General features: G+C 40.7%; 1 protein-coding gene across 1 annotated transcript in view; it reads left to right on the top strand.

Moving 5' to 3' along the window:
• Positions 1 to 19,191, top strand: part of atg7 (ATG7 autophagy related 7 homolog) — a 54,008-nt gene that overhangs the window by 6,688 nt on the left and 28,129 nt on the right. The window contains exons 9-17 of the mRNA XM_079266251.1: positions 907 to 1,028; positions 2,161 to 2,251; positions 2,593 to 2,737; positions 3,958 to 4,116; positions 6,131 to 6,325; positions 7,339 to 7,584; positions 9,038 to 9,153; positions 10,555 to 10,630; positions 15,416 to 15,496. Coding sequence (XP_079122377.1) covers positions 907 to 1,028; positions 2,161 to 2,251; positions 2,593 to 2,737; positions 3,958 to 4,116; positions 6,131 to 6,325; positions 7,339 to 7,584; positions 9,038 to 9,153; positions 10,555 to 10,630; positions 15,416 to 15,496 — 1,231 coding nt within the window. The remainder of the gene's footprint in view (positions 1 to 906; positions 1,029 to 2,160; positions 2,252 to 2,592; positions 2,738 to 3,957; positions 4,117 to 6,130; positions 6,326 to 7,338; positions 7,585 to 9,037; positions 9,154 to 10,554; positions 10,631 to 15,415; positions 15,497 to 19,191) is intronic.

Raw genomic sequence — 19,191 nt, 5'->3', positions numbered from 1 at the left:
ATGCCACGGACAAGGAAACAAAAGTGAATTCCCAGCTCAACTAAACACATTTGTTTTCAGTTTATTTGTTAAAAATGGATGAAGAGTGGAGGTGCAAACCTCAAATCTGCATGAAGGCTGTTCTGTTCTCTAGCTGCATGTAACTAATAATCTTTTCACATTGATCTTAATAATTTTGAATGAAAACATTGTTACATCACATCATCGTATTGCACCATCGTCTGAGAACATCAGTTAAATAGCACTGTGTTTGGTGCTGCACGTTTCAGTGCTACATTTCAGGTCCACTTCTCCCCAGAGAGCTTAGTTTTAGCTGACACCTGTCTCGCTATTTCAGAAGGATTTTTATTGCATAATTATTTTTCCGTTTTAAACAAGGAAATCCCATGTGTGGCCAGTTTAGCAATAGTTTATCCTGTGATGCCAGTGGCTTATCAGCAGCAAATGCCTTAAGAAAGTTTAGCGCTGAGCTCTGTAGTCAGAGGCAGTTTTTTTTTTTGTCGAACACAAACCTCATCAATATGTGCGCTTGACTACTCTTTCAGTGTCAAACATAAACTGTTGATACCAGCTGAGATCGGTGAAGATAGAATTACAATGTAGCCGCAATGTCTCGCTTATTCAGTTGTACCGCTGGAGTTTGATTGTGTAATGTGACTGTGGTCATTTAGTACCATGATAGGGAAATGTGTTCATCCCGTCTGTTCCTTCTTGTTTTAGAGAGAGAGAGTATTCCACGTAAAATTGTATTTGTGATATTTTGATAGTCCCATATTTTTTTTACTTCAAGCGTACACTTTATAGTGTGCAATCTGTACATTGTGTGTGTGTGTGTGTGCGTGTGTGTGTGTGTGTGTGTGTGTGTTAATTTGCATCGTCTCCTCTTGATTTGTGTGTTTGTGTCAGGGGCTCTAAGCTGGACACGGTGGAGGTGCTGTGCTTCAGGGACCGAACTCTGCAAGGAAGCCGCTCCATACAGCACGGTGTCATCTTCCAGATAAAACTGCCTGAGCTTCCCCTCAACTCGGGTAATTTCCTTTCCTTTTTGTGTGCGTGTGGTTGTATCTGTCCACGTAACATGTGCGTGTCTGCATGTGCATTTGTTCTTGTTCATCTGAATGCATGCGTGTGTATATTGTAACTGAGCAATCAGTGCCTACTTTCCACTGAGACTTTCTGCTTCCTTTTCAAGCCGCACTAATCTCACACACTTCATTCGTCGTTGTATCTGTTGAATGAGGGTTGAAGGTAATTTCAATTATAATAACCCGCAGGACGGGAAAGGTGATGATGGTTTTTCTTGAATTCAGAAGAAGTGTCTTTGTTTACCGAGTCTACCTCTTCAGCACATTGTGGCTTTTAATTAAGTCACAGAATATGTATTGATGCAACAAAAATGGATTTGTCTGTTCTGTTTTGGTTTGCATGGACTAATTTGGTAGTGTTTTGAAACGGATTAATCAATCTAGCTCAGCCCCATTTTTCAGATACACCAGGCTCAGTTTTTGCCACAACCAAAAAGAGTTTTGCTCTTCAGAATAGAGAAATAAACTTCATGATAATTTAACATTCACATATTAAGCTGTATTTAAACCACGCGGGCTATTTAACTTGCCCACGTCCAGACAACTTTCACTGTTTTTTTGTACTTCATTACCGAGAGACATTTGTGCACCGACCAGCCAAAGCTGAACAGTGAGGAATAAACGGTGTGAAGCAAGTGTCCAAGCATCAAAACTGTTTGAAAAGAAAGGGCTGAGTGGACAAGAAAGAAAGTGAACTTTTCATGGTGTTCATTTGAGCAAATAAGTTGTAATACTTTGAGTCCTACTCTACACTAAAATACAGCTTTCACTAACTTTCCCTTCCTAACACTCTGCTCGTCCCTGACTCACTGGTGTTGACCACAACAATCTGGTGCATATCGTACTGCTACAATAACTTATTGCAATCAACCTAATTCAGTTTTCAATTAATTAAGTAATTTAACTGTATGCTTTTTATAGTCTGTAGTGGTAGGTGAGAAACTGCCTTTTTGTAATTTGTGAGAATGAACACTTTTAATGTTTCATTGTTTTTTCTGAAAATCGTTTCCACATCTCTCACTTTTGTAGCAGGGGCATTTTATGCTTATTTGACACTGTTGTGTATTTTTCACAGCATGTCCTAAGAGTGTAGGTTGGGAGAAGAACCCTAAAGGGGCCATGGGACCCAGGATGGTCAACCTCAGTGAATGCATGGATCCTAAAAGGTAATAAACACAGTACACAGTGTTTGGGTGTAACTGGACTGTGTTAGCCTCCAGACCAAAACACATTTCAACAATAAATATAGAAAAGGAAACAAATGAACTGCATTGGGCAAAGTAGATGATCTAATCTAATGAAAGTAGTTGGTGCTTTATGTTCAGGGACTGGTTTGGTTTCTTACAAATGTTCCACTACACCTCCACAATCAAGACCAATGTAATTCTTCTCAGCGTTACTGCAGTAATGCATGCTGTGCCATCTGTTGCTTTAAAACAACTGTCACCATAAGTTTGCACTCTGTGAACAAAGAGTGTCTTCAGTTGTCTCCATTGATTGTCTGCAGACTTGCAGAGTCATCAGTGGACCTGAATCTGAAGCTGATGAGATGGAGGCTGGTTCCTTCCCTGGACCTGGACAAGGTGGTCTCCACTAAGTGTCTTCTACTGGGAGCCGGGACTCTGGGCTGCAATGTAGCCAGGACTCTGATGGTAAGGATGGAAGGATACACGGACAAAAAGACAGGAATTAGACGCTGTGTTTTTAGTACTTAGCAAATTATGTAAAATTGTACATGACCAAAAAGGTATTAGGAGTGTAGTGTGATCTTTGCTGTTAATCTATGTGTAATTAGCAGGTTCCTGTCTTGTAATTGCTGTACTTTTGACAGCAATGTGCCTCCATACTCATCAGAATCTATGAAGTGTTACAAATGAAGCGTCGTAAAAAAAAAAGGATATTAACATTGGAGAAATAGTCTGTTCTCCAGAAAACACATCCAGAATCTCCTATTGGTGAGCTCGCTTATTAATACGACACAACGTTAAATATAAAGCTTCCTCTGAATGGCAGTTTAATTTCCTCCACATTCTGTAAAACTGTGTCAAGTGTCTTGATTTTAAGTGGGAGCTCAAAGTGCAGCAGTCTGTGATGTAATACCTCAACTGATGTCTGGTGGTTGTTCTGGTTATATTGTCATATTATTGTACATATGGTTGCCGTTGACATTCACAGAGAGCAATCCGTGACCGCGTAGTCAGGATTCTGATGAGCTGTTTAATGTCATGGTAAATACAAGCTCAGTTGATTTTCAGAGAAGCGCGAGCAACTGTTGACAGAGTCATCAATATGTTCCACAGATTTCCCTAGTCTGTGTCGTACATGGCTCATAAGGATCAACTTCATTGATAGCTGTCATCTGTGCTGTTCCTTTCCAGGACAGATGGGACAGAAAGACATCAACCAAATTCATCTGAAGTCGTACAATCATTTTTTTTAAAGCTCTCCTACGGAGCAAAACACAAACCATGAAATTTGCTTTATACTTAAATTCGCCTCAGATTCTCAAAGAAGTTATTTTTGAATGTATTTCCATCTACAGAGCAGAAACACAGACATGTGTCCCCTCTGATGTTTGTTATAATGTCGTGCTTTCCAGTTACCTTAAATTATCAACTTGTCAAAAGCAGGCATATTTGTTTAGCTTCATAACAGTATAATTCAGGATCCTCTGATTTTATCCACAGATTTCCCATGAAGTTTATCCAATAACACTCAGAACAACATCATGCTAATTTACATAAGAACCTGCTGAACTGAAGCTGCTTACAAAGTGCTGCTGAAGACAATGTTCATGGCAAAGAACAGAGTTTAAGTATTTCAAAACGATGTGATTTAAAATGATGGAACATGTTTCTCTTTGGTTCTCCAGGGATGGGGAGTGAGACACATCACATTTGTAGACAATGCGAAGATCTCGTACTCCAATCCGGTTCGGCAGCCGCTCTATGAGTTTGAAGACTGTCTCGGAGGAGGGAAGTTCAAAGCCATGGCAGCTGTCGATCGACTCACCAAAATCTTTCCCGGTGTGGTGGGTACTTAAAATCAAATATGATGCGGAATGTGATCCCTCTTAGTATGTGAGGTCATCCATCATTTGCCCTCTGGAATTCTGATATATTAGCATCAGAAATCTGTCGTCTGTTTTTAGCTTTTAGTCCTAGCGTTAAGTATTGTGCTTCTGTTTTCACTGCTGTACAACTGCGCTGACAATTTAATCCGATTTTTATTTATGCTCATGTATCCGTATAATCGTATTCCTATTTGATTGGCCATGTCTGAGATATGATGGCCAAACCATGCAGAAAATTAAGAGTTGTGTTTGCATATTAATGCAGGCAACTGGTAACAAGCCGTGAATCATGAAGCCAGTAAAACGAATAGCGAGGAGAGGAGCTAGCCTCGGACTAGCATATTTAAGGTGTTCAGCAGTAATATGGTCTGAACCACTTGCTTTGCCTTCAGACAGTTTGTTGATAGCTTGGTGCACCTCATATGATGTAATTGCCATTGACTCATTACTCTCAGAACTGTCCACGCTGTACAAATCACTTTTGATGCAGTTCAATAAGGTGCTATAATGCTGTCGCCATAACTCAGCAATGTTGTCTGTTCCTGAAACTCCATCTATCGTGCATGGTAAAGATGTTTTACAGTTAAGAGCTCTCACTTCTTTCCAAAAATCAACTACGTTGTTGCTTAGCAGCTTCTTGGCCATGGAGTCAGCCCTCATGGCTTGATCATTCTTGCAAATGAAGCGAATGGCATACTTATATCTTGCATTGGTGAGCTTCTTGTACTCTAGCTCTGGCCCTTGTCTGGGTCTACCAGCTAGAGCCCATGATTTGAAGGCTTCACAGGCTTCAGCACGATACTCAGCTACATACTCGTTCCACATAAAATGACGTGGCGGGCCGGGAGTTTGAGACCCCTGCTGTAGCTGCATCGACTTCTTCAATGAGCAGACCTCAGTGTACAGCTGCTCCATTTTCCCAAGTAGACTCGAGACGTCCAAGTTGGAAAACGTCACCGGAGGCAATTCATCCAGGAAATGAGAGACAAATCTGGGAGTGTTCTCCCCGCACTCATTCAATACTTTAAGGCAACTCTTAATGTTGTTTATGTCTTTCTGTGCCCCTTTATGGGAAACGTACCGCTGTGTAGTTTGGCAGAGTTCAAACAAAACTTTTTTCGAGGACTCTATCCACTCGGAGTCAAACGTGTTCGCAGCCAGCAGGACAATCTCTCTGTTAAGATCTCGCACCTCTTTTTTTTACCTTTTCTGTCCGTCTCTTGATTGTAAAATCGCTCTTGACATTTCCATTTGCTTTGCTGTCAAGCCTGCATTTCCTGGAGCAAGTCACAGTAATACGTTTGGCAATGGATAATATATGTCCGAGAAGAGTTTTTATGGAATTGGAAATGGCAATTCAGGGTTTCCTTTTCATACTTCCATAGTCAGTCTACATAAGAATGTCACTCAGCAGAAAGCACAAAAATACTTATTGAGTTTCGTTTAAGTTTTAAACATCTGGCTTCTCATACAGCAACTGATCATTTATTAAAAATATTTTTTAAATTTTCAGGATGTTTCAGTTGCGTCAAGTTATGTTAAGATGGCGCTGAAACACAAGTCATTGCATCTTATACACTGTTGGAAATATTATAATTATGTCAGGGCTCTTTTTAGAAAGCATTGAATGAAGTGTTTCTTGCATATACCCATGTTGCATCTGCAGGAAGGCAGCAGCTGATGTGCACCATCTAGAGGCAAGGAACTTCCTAATATATCCAAAGTTTAGAATTTGGATGTCCAGAAAATGTTGATGTGAAATGTTTCAGTCAGGTTGAAATCTATGTGTGATGCACTTCATAATTAAAATTCCGTTATCACATTTTCATGCTTACATATGCACAGGTATTGCAAAATGAAAAACAAAAATCATTGTCCAAGAAAATTGGATACAAAAAGGACTTTTCATTTGCAAGTTTTCATGAAGTTTCTCAAATGTCTTTTCTCTGCCTCTCTCTGTGTCCTCCTGCAGAATGCAGAGGGTCACAATATGAGCATCCCCATGCCCGGTCATCCAGTGAATTTCTCCGAGGCCACTCTTTCCCAGGCCCAGACGGATGTCGAGCAGCTGGAGAAGCTCATTTCAGAACACGATGTGGTCTTCTTACTCATGGACACGAGGGAGAGCCGCTGGCTGCCAACAGTAATAGCTGCCAGCAAGAGGAAGGTAGGAAGAACAGAACGGCCACACCGTCGCTGACCAGCGGGGCCGGGGTCGAACGTGTGGGGTCACTCACGCTGCACACCTTTTCTATGTGAACAATGAATCAAATGCCAGTGTTTAATTGAAAGTTATGTGTCGTGTTGTTTTGTGTTTACTGGATTTCTAAATGGGGAAATTGTCTTACAATGTACCACAAGCCAAAACCACTGAGGCAGTTATTCAAAAACGACATTAATTGCAGACAAATATCTGGTGTGTTGCATCAATGTTGCACTGTGATCTCAAATATAAACATGTTTTATGCACATTATTTCAATGGTAGTACTAAGGCTCGTTAAAGGAATCCACATATCTGTTTGCTTAAAGGATCCAATGGATCGAGTAGACACAAGATGCAGCGCTGTGACCGGGGACATTTGTGTCTTGTTTTTGTTTTACTTTAAGCTGGAACTTTTAAATTTGGAAACCGTTTCAATTATCTTCCAGTCAATTGAATTTGCTCAGCAATGTTGGCCTCATCTTCTGTTTACCAGCTGGAATTATATTAGTTGCCAGGCAACTGCAGAGTATTATTGAACGTTGTGTCCATTACTTTTTAAAGCATCCAGTGGGCTCACCCAGGCAGCTTCTATACTGCTATAAGCACTTGAATGTTTTCTCGGACTGCTGATTAGGTTTTCTTGATGGCCTGCTCAGCTGAGAGGGTATTTGGCCATTTGTGCTGTGGGGCTATTTTACACTTCACCGCAAATTGGCTTCACAATTTATTTCCTAGTCTAGATGCTTTCAACATTGTAAAGAGCCTATTAATGTTTTATGTCATTACTTTTTTTAATGATTCAACCCATTACAAGCTTTTTGTTTGTGTAAAATGAGCCATTTAGCTCATTTGATTTGGTTGAAATGTGCTGTGTTTGTGTTTAGGAGGAATGGATGAAGCCAAAGTCTTTGCCGCTGCTTTTTAAAAACATTTTTGTTGTCATGATTCACCATAATTGTTGTCTTTCACTCTCCAGCTGGTGGTTAACGCCGCTCTAGGCTTTGACACATTTGTCGTGATGCGCCACGGCCTGAAGACGGCCCCCGTCAGTCAGGGTGTTTCTGCAGCAGCAGACTCCTCCACTTCCTGTTCTTCTGTTTCCTCTTCGTCCTCCACACCGGCCGTCACCGCGCCCTCTGTCCCAGCATCCTCTCTGTTCTCCAACATCCCAGGGCACAAGCTGGGCTGCTACTTCTGCAATGATGTCGTGGCACCAGGCGATGTGAGGAAAACACAAGCATGCGCTCAACTCATTAACTCACGTAATGCACTTAAAACAAACACACTGCCAAAAAGGTAAAATATTTAAGAATAAACACAAAGCAATTAGGTTTCTTAGATATGTTTTCTTCAACCAACACTCATTTTTTAAAGCTTATTATTTTATTTTATGGGCCAAGTGACTCTGTAAAGGTGTTGCTCATTATCACGACCCTACAGTTATAACACAACTATGCACGTAGTATTCAGCAGGTAAGAGTCTGATATTTTCTTGGAGACCAACACAGAGCTCAAAAGAGAGTGAATGTTGTACTTTTATTCGTCGGTTGCCCAGAAACTCAAAATAAATGCTCATGTTGCCGTGTGCTAACACTTCCGCGATATCAGTTTTAGAAGTTGATAATATGGGAATGTTGTGTTGAACATTTGTTCCGTTTCCCCCAACTGATGGAAAAAATACGTATCAAGATATTGATGCAGGTTTAAATTGTATGGTTTATGTGATTATTTTTGGGGGAGATTTCATGATCATTGTCATAGGCTGAAAAAATTGTAGCATTTTGAAATGCTGTGTTTAAGCATGTTGTAAAAGAAGGAGGGAGATGTATGACACAGCCTTTGTTTCTTCTCGCCATTTCCATTGTGTGTCTTGTGTCCATTTTTGTACCCTTTGTGACACTCTTTGTTTCTCACTCTTTGTTTCTCTCTCGTTGGTCTTTTCCTCCCTTCATGACCTTTTGATATTTATGTAAGCAATCAATCTGCTGTTGAAGGCAACAGCCTCTTGTTGGAAACTGCTATTCAGTTCTCCTAAAAATGCCATATGGCTCCATCCTGCTGTCACAGGTTTTAGTGATGTTAACATTTGAATTAGAGCCACAGCTTCCTCTCACAAAAGTTGTGTTTGCTGAATGAATGGATAGAAAGTTCTAGATAATATAATACGTATACAAGTTGTTTTGAATTGAAGCAAAATGGTACATATTCAACTTATTGTGAAACACACGCAGTCTGTCACTACAGTGTCATTGATCAGCTGTTACAACAAACACTTCAGTGTTTGTAGCCATGCTCACGGTGTAGCTCTGTGGATCTCGGTTAGCTGGTCCATCCATCCGTGTTTCCATCTGTTGCTTTGTTGATCCAGACAACTATTAGAAGTGTCATGTAATTTAGTACAGACATAAATGGGCCCAATTATGAAAATAGTATGGCAACATTAAATGCCACTGAACTAAAAGGATTCCCACGAAACCAGTCATTGTGTGGCAAATAGTCATTAATTGCTCACTCAACCTACGTCACTTTGGATAACAGCATCATCTTGACCCATTCGGAGTAAAATGGAATCATTGTATACCTTCTAAAACACATTTGATTGGTGTTAATCATCTTCTCTTCATTCCTTATTTCAGAAGTAACTCTCTAATATATATATATTTTTTTGCAAACAGTCGACCAGGGATCGGACTCTGGATCAGCAGTGCACAGTGAGCAGACCAGGCCTGGCCATGATTGCTGGAGCCCTGGCTGTGGAGATGATGGTGTCCATTCTGCAGCACAGTGAAGGGTAAGCACAGCAGACTTGCACCATGTAGGCTAATTATAAGAAATACTAAGAACTAATTAAATTGATTGAACAAAGGAAAAATAGACGATTTGTCCAATTAAAACACATAAAAATCAGAATCCAATAAAATATCCTTGCAAAAACCTTCAGAGGTCTGCCAGGTCAGACACTCGCCTACCTCAGTGAGCCTCAGTGTGTTGGGTACCTCACTCCAGGGTTAATGCTAAAGGAGATTGTGCCTTTGATGTCGTGGCTCCTCAACTGTCACTAAACTTTACTTGCTTACTTTTGCTTTTTGATGGAGCAACCCTGAAGCTGAGGTCTTACTGCACCGCAGATAGTGCCTTTTAATTTGGTTGTAGCACAGCACCACGAATTAACTGTACTTCAGCCCAAGAACTTGTGATCGCTGCAGAAGCGTTGTTGCAATTTATAATCCATCTCTCGTTTTTATTCCTCAAAAGCTCGAACACCAATTCAGTCAGCTCTCAAGTTGTCTTGCCAATCTGTACTCGCTCGATATTTTTTACTCTTAAAAGTTAATATCATTTTTCACACACTGAAGGGGATGTTTTCGTGCTTATTAAGTGTGCACAGATGTGTCTTTGCGGAAATGTAATTGTGTGTGCCTGTTCGGTTGAAAGTCGTACTAAAGTGGCTGCTTGCTGGGCCTGATAAGACAGACATTTTCTCTCAGAGTGTTTTGAGATGTTATAAGCCGTTACAGAGCTGCTCTGACTTTCCTGGATAAAGAGCTTAGAAAGCAAAGAAGAGAGAGTTTTAATGTAAACTCTGTACCTCTATGGTTGTGTAACTCCTTCCTTTACAACAAGATCTCCCTCTCCCTGTCCTTGTTTTTCACATCATAGCTGTTTATTTTCTTTCTTTTAAACCTCATTTCCGCCATCTCTTTCTCCCTTTTAAGGCCTTTATGCCAGCGTTCATATGAACAACCATGGTGCTTTAGAAGATTGTCACACAAGGATTCATGTTGCAGCAGTTTGACAGACATTTCAAACGTGCAGAACTAAACTGAGCTCAGTGTGAGACTTGATATTTTTGTCATTGTTATCCACGGAGAGTCAAATCTTTTAAACCTGGCTAGATTTACTGGCAAGCAGTGGCTCTCAGATCTCATGGAAAATGTAAAACTTTTAAAATGTTCAAGCAAATGGAATCTCTTCGTTCTCAATATAGGCTACCAAATTCACAGTCTTGTGAATTACATTTTCTGGCTAGATTTGCAAATTATCGTCACACATTAGGGTTATTTGTTGTTATGCTCGTACCTGACATAATGTGTAATATTGTGGGGATTTAACACTCCCCCCCCCCCCCCCCCCTCTTTCAGTCAATTTTTTAAATGTATTTCATTTTCTCCCCCTCTCTCTCCTTCCTCAGAGGCTACGCAGTGGCAAGCAGCAGTGACGACAGAATGAATGAACCTCCCACCTCTCTGGGTCTAGTGCCACATCAGGTCAGATGCCCAAACTCGCTCACATGCATGTTGTTTTATACTGAAGACAATCTATGCTGTTTGTCCATTTACCGCCATCAGCCTGCCCTGTGTTCGCATATCTATGCGTCATTATAAGCCTTAAAATGTTAAGTGGCACATTTCCTTCTGTCCTTGTGTACTTGTACTGAAAATTCATATGTGCGTCTTCAAAATAGTGCTGAACACACCTGGCGTCTGCAGTAGTTACACAATTACAAGTTCATGCAATCTACTACAACTGATCTGCTACAAATTCTACGTTTATGGAGATAACTCTGTGACACTGTCAATCCAGTCTGAATGTTATCAAATTGAATGCATTACTTTTAGAAAATTGTTAATTTTGCAAAGTAGTCTTTTCAAAGTCCTTAACAATCACAAATATGAAAGCAGTGGCCATACAGACCGGTAACTGCAATAAAATGGACTATGTAACCAATAATAACACATTAAAGTAATTTTAAACAATAGCATACACTTTGATAAATGATTACATAAAGCAGTTGCGTTATGTCACGGCATACAAGAAAATACCTGTTTAAATGCAGATTATTTGAATTAACCACAAGGTTAGCATCTCTGATGGATACTGAAAGTGTTCCTGTAGAATGGTGAGTGAAGTGCTGCTGCTTGTTCCTTTTTAAAATAATTGGACCAGACAAGAGTGTGCTTCCTGAGATTACAAACCCTCAATGATATATATATATATATCAATACACATATATATATATATATATATATATCTCTATCGAATGGTTAAAAGGTACATGTTACAAGCCCATGAAGTACTCAACCAGATATTGCTGAAGGAGGCTGGAACGTTGTGGCCTTGGTTACATGTCCAGCATTATGAGCAAGCTGCACAATCTCTAAATGCTTCCAAAGAATGCTTACAATAGTAATAGTTAACAGGTAGCCGAGCATTAGCAGCTGGCAGAGACCCTCTATCTTCCACAGTCACAGACCCTATTGTTTTGTCCACTGCTTTGTTCCTGATCTGAATAATAACACAAATGCGCTTTGACTGCATTTTTACTGCATTCAATTTAAGCATTAAAAAAATTTCAATCATTCAATCCCAAAATCTATCCCCCTGGCTATGCCTTTTAGCTGAATAAACACCTCTCTGACCGTTCAAAATGCTTAAAGGGATTCACAAAGGTATTATTACATTAACAACTGTAGTTTTGTATTTCTGTACACAGTAGGTTCTATTATTGTCATTTTAATGACTCACTCGATGTGTTTAAAATTTAAGATCAAACATGAACACGAGACAAGATTCTTAATGAAGAGACTCTACTTACCCTAAAATGTCAACAATTACCGGTAAGAGAAGATTGAGCTTGTCTGAACCATAAACAAGACCAAACTGTGAGATAAAGACATTTTATAATATGCACTGCAGCTATGCATGTCTTTGTGTATTATATATGGGAATGAATCATTTTCTGTCTTTTATGAATTACGATGCTCCAAAGTAGAATGGGCCAAGGATATAGCCCTGTGGCTCACCATAACATATCATAGCTAGAGTCAAAGTGCTGCTGTTGTGCAGAACAAAATTAATTCAGTTTCATGGGTCAAGGAGCAGTGGAGTGGAGTCGATACACAGTGATAGTCAGTAAATTGGCTAGCTAACACTTCCTGGAGATTATGGAGAAGAAAGGGGAGTTCATTTGTGTAGCATATTTCTATGGTCTTTCCATCGTTTTTGTGAGTAACTCTATTTATTTTAGTTTTTTTTAGGGATAAAAGCCACCGACAGTTCTGTGGAGTGGCTACTGTGGTTTTTTTTATTTTTTATAGATCGTCTCTTCAAGTCTCTCATTTAAAGGTCAATTCACTTTACACATTCCCAATAGTCTAAGGTCTAATAGTCTAATCTATTAGTTGGTTTGACAGAAGAAGAAAAAAGTGTGAATAGTAGTATGAGGTCAGTGAAGTGTGATTACTAAGGAACAAAAACCAATCAAAAAAATCAATACACAATTTCTGAGTTGACAAGACCTGAAGGGCATCTCTATTCAAACACTAGTTTCAAGCCTGTCTTTAAAAGAATATTTTCCCAAGAATATTCTGCAGCTTTCCAAGCTGTGCCCTTTTTCTTACTGACTGTTGTCATATACTCAAGTATCTCACCCACCCCATTTGCATCATCATCAGTATTCATCACCCCAAGAATCAGAATTTCTGCCATTTGCTTGACACCTCCGCCGCTCGTGGTATTTCAACCGAATAATCCAGAGAAAAGTGGAATGCAAATGATTTGCTGTGTGTGTGTGTGTGTGTTTCTGTAGAGAGAGAGAGAGAGAGAGAGAGAGAGAGGGTGATGGTGAGGAAATAAGGCAATGATGACCAAAATAGAGAGAGAAATGCGGGGTAGATAATATGCACACGGGTGTAAATGATTGCACGGTTGTGTGTGTGCGTCCAGTTTTGTATATATTATGCCTGGGATGCCTGTCCCACCAGCTGTCTACTGCCAATACAACACCCTGCAGGTGTAGTTTGAAGCTGCAGACTCTTTTTTCCGTGGTGCCACACTGACAGCTTATGGTGCTTTACAGAAACTGCATGATGTCGTTTTTATTGTCAAGTGTCTGAATGACAACGTGCTAATACAGGACATTTTGGAGTGCTGTAAACCTTTTACTCGTATAGCCCAACATCACAAAGGGCATTAAAATCACCCTCTATCTTTAGACCCTTCATTTGGAAAAGGAAAATCTTCCCCCAAAACCCCCTTAGTCAGCAAACGTAATGGCACCAGGACAGACGGACATCTGTCATTTACAGAAACGACCAAAATAGCAAAATTACATTTTTATAAATTGTCGACAGACACTAGCTGGAAACACATTTTATTTGTTCACTATACTGGACTCCTAAACTCAATATAAAGGAGGACATAATGTGATATGTACAATTGTCATATCAGTTTGAATGTGTTTTGTTTGTGTCATATGTGTAACTGTATTGACCTGGGTGTAAATATCTTGAACGGAGCTTTATTTTCCGTAATTTATTTAATTGTAAACTGACAATAAAGTTGTATGCTATATCATGTATACGATGCTATAAAGGCTTTGCAGTAGTCAGTTCAAGTCCATCTTACTTGCCCACACTCACCCATTGGTCTGACTCCCCAGTTGTCCTCTCACCATTCATGTTATATTTATAGAGCCTGTTGCTGCAGGTAATATTTCAATCCATCCCTGCCTTTTATTGTACATCCTTGAATGTGTCGTTTCAGTTGAAATAGTCTGCACATAGATGGAAAGATGGAAAAGACAAGAAGAAATGAGCAACATGAAATGAGCCTCCGGCTCAAACTGTTTGACTAAATTGAAACATCTTGCAAGAAGCACTGTACCACATTGTATTCTATTATCAGTCACAGATGGAGAGATGTAAATCTGAACCCGATTGCCTGAGTTTACCACACAGCCTTGGCCTCGAAAGGGGGCAGCTGGAATGGGGGAGGGCATGAAGATGTCATAGAGTTTGCGTCCAAATATCCCGTCCAAGAACCAAAAGAATCAAACTATTTGTCAGTTTGACTTATAATTATAAGTATAGCCAGAAAGTGACTTGAGGCTGTGGTCTACGTGCGTCACCAGAAAACATATTGGGTGAAGTTTTTATTAAGAAATCAGGAGGATGTGGGTATAAGAGAGGAGGACGTGTAAGCGATGGAAAGAATATATTGATGACAAGTGGTGATTTCAACATTTGTCACAAAATACTTTTTGGTGTGTGTGTGTGTGTGTGTGTGTGTGTGTGTGCGTGGAGAGGGTTCTTTAGACTGTAATTAGCCATAATTACTGTAGTTATAAATAGAATGGAATTAAAGCTTTCAGACGTGAGAGATGTGGTGAAAAGGTGTTTCACACGGCTGGAATAATCTCAAGCCATGGCAGCACTCTGCCTTTCCCCTGTTGTGTAGCACCCTCGTAAGACACTGTTCTAACCGCATTCCTTGCTGACAGTTCACCTTGATTTTACTTTTGTTTTTATATTGATTGTAGGCTACATCCACCTCAACTGCTATAATCATGACTCGATGCTTACAAATGCAAACAGCTGCTGTTATTCAATCAATAACAACATAAAGTTCAACAAAAAAGAGCATTCTTCACATCGTTATGCTCATCTGACAGAGATCATAAAATGAGGTCTTATTACAAAACAGTGGACAGATGACGCAGCTGTGCCACACATCGTATTTCATTGACTTCTCTTTCAAATGGCGGATTTCTCTCTTCTCGTGTCTCTTACTCGCCTCCTACCCGCTTGCATCTCTCATAAGGCGGGATTAAGATGCGAGGAAAGGAGGCGAGGACAGCAATCAAGGACATGTGTTGGCATATTGAAAGGCACTCAGTGTTTCACTGAGAAAGGCTGTCGTCTCTCTGGCACCAGAGGGCGCTCTTGGCATGATTTTAAAATGTAGAAACCATAAAAAGTCAAACTGCCTCCAAAATCTTCAAGCCCCAGCTTTAAAGTTTGACTACTTCTCTACCGTAGTTGAGACTTACTAAGAATATAGTCATCAAAGGTACTTTATTCTTACAAGCTGAATACTTTCTGTCCAAAAGGCAAGTTTAACATTCAGTCAACTCATACGCTGCTCTTTTTTCTCTTGAGTTATCGTGTGTTTTCATGTGCTTTTAATGGAGCGTGTCTCTTTGGACTCCTGTCGTGCTATTTCGCTCCTCCTGTTTCATGTCAGTTTTTGACGTGTTGATCTCTCATCCACAGATCCGAGGCTTTCTTTCAAGGTTCGACAATGTCCTGCCTGCAAGCATGGCCTTCGACAAATGCACTGCCTGCTCACCCATTGTAAGTAGCATAAATTGAAACTGACTAGTGTCTTCAAATCCAGTTTACTAACAAGACAGTGTTTAGACAACATATAAGAAAGATTGCTGCGTAGTTGCAGATAAGCAGGCTCTGATTTACTTATCAGATCAGATTATTTTACGATGTAACAACATTGTTTTAAAGCAGGAATTGCAGATTTAGCAGAGATAGGGGGATTCCCATCCCTCTCATTTCTACATTGTTAAGTCACTGGAGCTGTTTTGAAATGTTACCCCTTCAGGAATACTGAACACACACACACACACACAGGGAAAAGCTGGTAAAACCATATGGTAACAATCGGGCAGCAGTTGCACATTGATGTCAGTGACTGTTGTATGAGTGTAATTAGCGCCCACTTTTTTTTACGTCTTTTTAACACGTTGTCATTGGTCCACAGTCAACTGGCCAATCATTGCCCCAGGTGGCCCTGTGGTCACCGCGTCCAGCTATGTGATTGGTTGGTGTACATTCGTGAGACCAGGAGAGGGGCACAAGTTAGAGAGGGAGAAAGTTCTAAAAAAGAGGCTAGAGCAAGATGATTGGGGGGGATAAAGAGAGGAAGTGCAGTGCTGAAGAAAGGGTGTTGTGATGAGTGGAGGGCTGGTTCTCTCTCTCTCTCTCTCTCTCTCTCTCTCTCTCTCTCTCTCTCTCTCTCTCTCTCTCTCTCTCTCTCTCTCTCTCTCTCTCTCTTCTCCTCCTCCCCCCCCCCCCCCCCCCGATCTCAATGCAGTCTTTGTGTCTATAAAGAGGTCATAAAGCCCCAGATCCATCACTTTCATGTGAAGACAAAGCGAGAGAGACACAGGGAGAAACCAAGAGGGGGGGGGCTGGTTGGCTTTGCTTGAGTTTTTCTCCACCTACGCTGCTTTTGAGAAAATAAGTATAAAGTTCCACTCGATCTTAAGGTGTCTTGTTTCTGTGTGACTGATTGGAGGGTTCATAGGGTTTGATGGGGATTGAGGTGAAGCCTGTGTAGTCGGGAACAATGAACAGCATGAGTTAGGAAAGACGATCCTCTGCTGAGGCAGGGATAAAGGTTATGTAGTGAAATTGGTGACTGTGTTTTGATTCCGTTAATCCCACACACACACACATTTTCCGTTTTGTTTTTTTGTTGCATTTGCTCTTCTACCTTTTCATTTTTTTCTTTTCTACTAGTCTACTTCAGTTCCCCTCTTTTCCTCTCCTCTGTCTTACCTTCTCTCCCTTCCTGTTCTCCCTCCCTATCCATTCACTGTAGTGTGTGTGTGTGTGTGTGTATTCCTGCCCAGTCAGCTGTGTGCTGCCAGGTCACTATGGAAACAAAACAATTCAGGCCCTGTCTGGGCTGGAGCAGTTCCTGTAGAGTTGGGGCTTTTTTGTGAGTGTGTGTGTGTGTGTGTTTCCCAACTCTTTCTGGGGCTGCAAGCCAATAAAACTACACACTATAGAGTAAATCTCAGCTGACGTGGTCTTAAACCATGCCAGAAACCTCTTACTACAACGACTGGTACTAACACTACCAAATATGCCACATGCTGCCATTATTAATGGCAGCATGTGGCATCTTTTTTTTAGATGTGTAGTGCAAAGTAACAACATAGCTCAGGGTTTCTCTGGTAATGCATTTCTTCCTTCTGAATAACTAGAGTGGTATAACTGTTTTATACTTCAAATAAATCGTCCTCGTGTCACAGATTGTACAGATTACAACTTTGAATGTATTTTGGTGGAATTTAGTATCCAGCACCGATCCCACTTCATGCCAAAGATGAAAACCCTTGAAACAAACTAAAATATACAGGATTTGCATCACTACACTGAATATTTTATTCATATTTACATTCTTACAAGCAATCACTTCCACACTAAATGCAATTTCTGGAAATATAACTAATTCTAGAATAAATAACTTCATGTTTTATATCACCGACACACGCATGCATTGTACAGCAATCGCATCGCTCCAACTGTACACACACGTTATGGGATGTGCTTCCTGTAAAGTGTGCTGGTACCGACATACCATGAGGCCTGAGTGGTTACTCAGTGAGTCAGTATGGAGTCTGTGCGTTTTCAAGGCAAGTGTCTAACCTGGCGTGTTGACTTTACAAGTTAACGATGGGAAGTCAAAACCGTTGAATCACCAGGAACTGTTTACTCATCGTGTTCAGTAAGTGTCACATCACGGCAAAAGCACGAACCAAGAACCTCATCGCATTTCATTGATTGTGTATCAGTCATTGATTTGAACTGACCTGTACTTTGAAATACAACAGTCAACTCTGTTTTTCATGTTCACAACATTAGTTAAAGCCACTCTGAGCCACCAGGACCACCCAGTGTATGTTTGATATGTTTAAGGATGCCACACACACACACACACGCACGCACACTTAGCCTATAGTGTCGGATGCTTTCAGTGAGTATCCGCACAGTATGGATCCACTAACGACTTCAAAAATAAATCGTCACCACTGTAAAATACAGCCAGAGGGTTGGGATTTATATGGCTCTAGAAGGAAGCAAGCTTTAGGACAAGTGCACATGTACATGTTAGTATACAGATGTGCAGCACACCATCTAATCCAGATGTTGATGATTCCGTTGTGCTGTCACTACTGAAACCCGCCAGCGCCTGATTAACGGCAACGGAATCTAGTAAACGTTTGAAGTCTCTTCCGTTCTCTGTGTTTACATTATGTTTATGTTTCTGCGACATATTCCCCACAATGACTTTGGCACGGCGCGGTTTGAATTAGTCAGATATTAGATGCTTCAGTCCGCTATCAAGCTTTGTAACCTCTCGAAAGAAAATTGTTCTAGAAATTATTTCTGTTGTTTCATCAAGTTGCAGCTGTACAAGAGAGTAAAAGTGCCAAACACTCAGTTTTGTAAAATTGAGAATCCCTAAATACATAAAGCATTTGATGTAGGTACAATTAAATGGTCAAAATTCACAACCCCATCTCATTTGAGTTGGCTGAATTTGTGACTTTTTTTCTTCTGTCAAAGTCTTTTGTCTTGATCTTGTCTACTATTGATATGAGTGAAGGATATTGGTGTGTTGTGTGTGTGCGTGTAACTCTGTGTGCATTACACGGAGTGACTTTGTCAACTTTATCACAAGATCATCGCACTTATCAAGTTGCTTTCTGTGTCGTGGGCATCTATATTTCAACAAAGTGTGTTTTGGCCGTTGGCGTCTCATGTAACGGATCCCGTGGATGGAAGTGGAGAATAAAAGAGAGGGAAGGAAAGAAAGGAGAGGTTGAAAAGACGAACGAGGGACACGTCAGTGTGCATTGTGTGTGGTGTGTCTGGCTCCACGACTAGACGCCATGTCAGTCTGCGAACACACACACACGCACTCACGCACACGCGCGCATGCACAGATGTTGATGCTCACAGTGTGTTGATGTCTGAGGCAGAGGTAACCCTACACCTGCAGAGGAGGGTCTGTGGGCGTCCATGAAAGGCTTGGCCAAGCGTAGGAAGGTGTGTGTGTGTGTGTGTGTGTGTGTGTGTGTGTGTGTGTGTGTGTGTGTGTGTGTGTGTGTGTGTGTGTGTGTGTGTGTGTGTGTGTGTGTGTGTGTGTGTGTGTGTGTGTGTGTGTGTGTGTGTGTGTGTGTGTGTGTGTGTGTGTGAGTGAGAGAGAGAGAGTGTGAAAAAAGGTGTGGGTATTTGAAGTC

The sequence above is a fragment of the Melanostigma gelatinosum genome (genome assembly GCF_949748355.1).
Source record: "Melanostigma gelatinosum genome assembly, chromosome: 3".
In the NCBI taxonomy this organism is placed as follows: Eukaryota; Metazoa; Chordata; class Actinopteri; order Perciformes; family Zoarcidae; genus Melanostigma; species Melanostigma gelatinosum.
The sequence above is the reverse complement of the archived record's forward strand: the minus strand, read 5'-3'. Positions and strand labels throughout refer to the sequence as shown.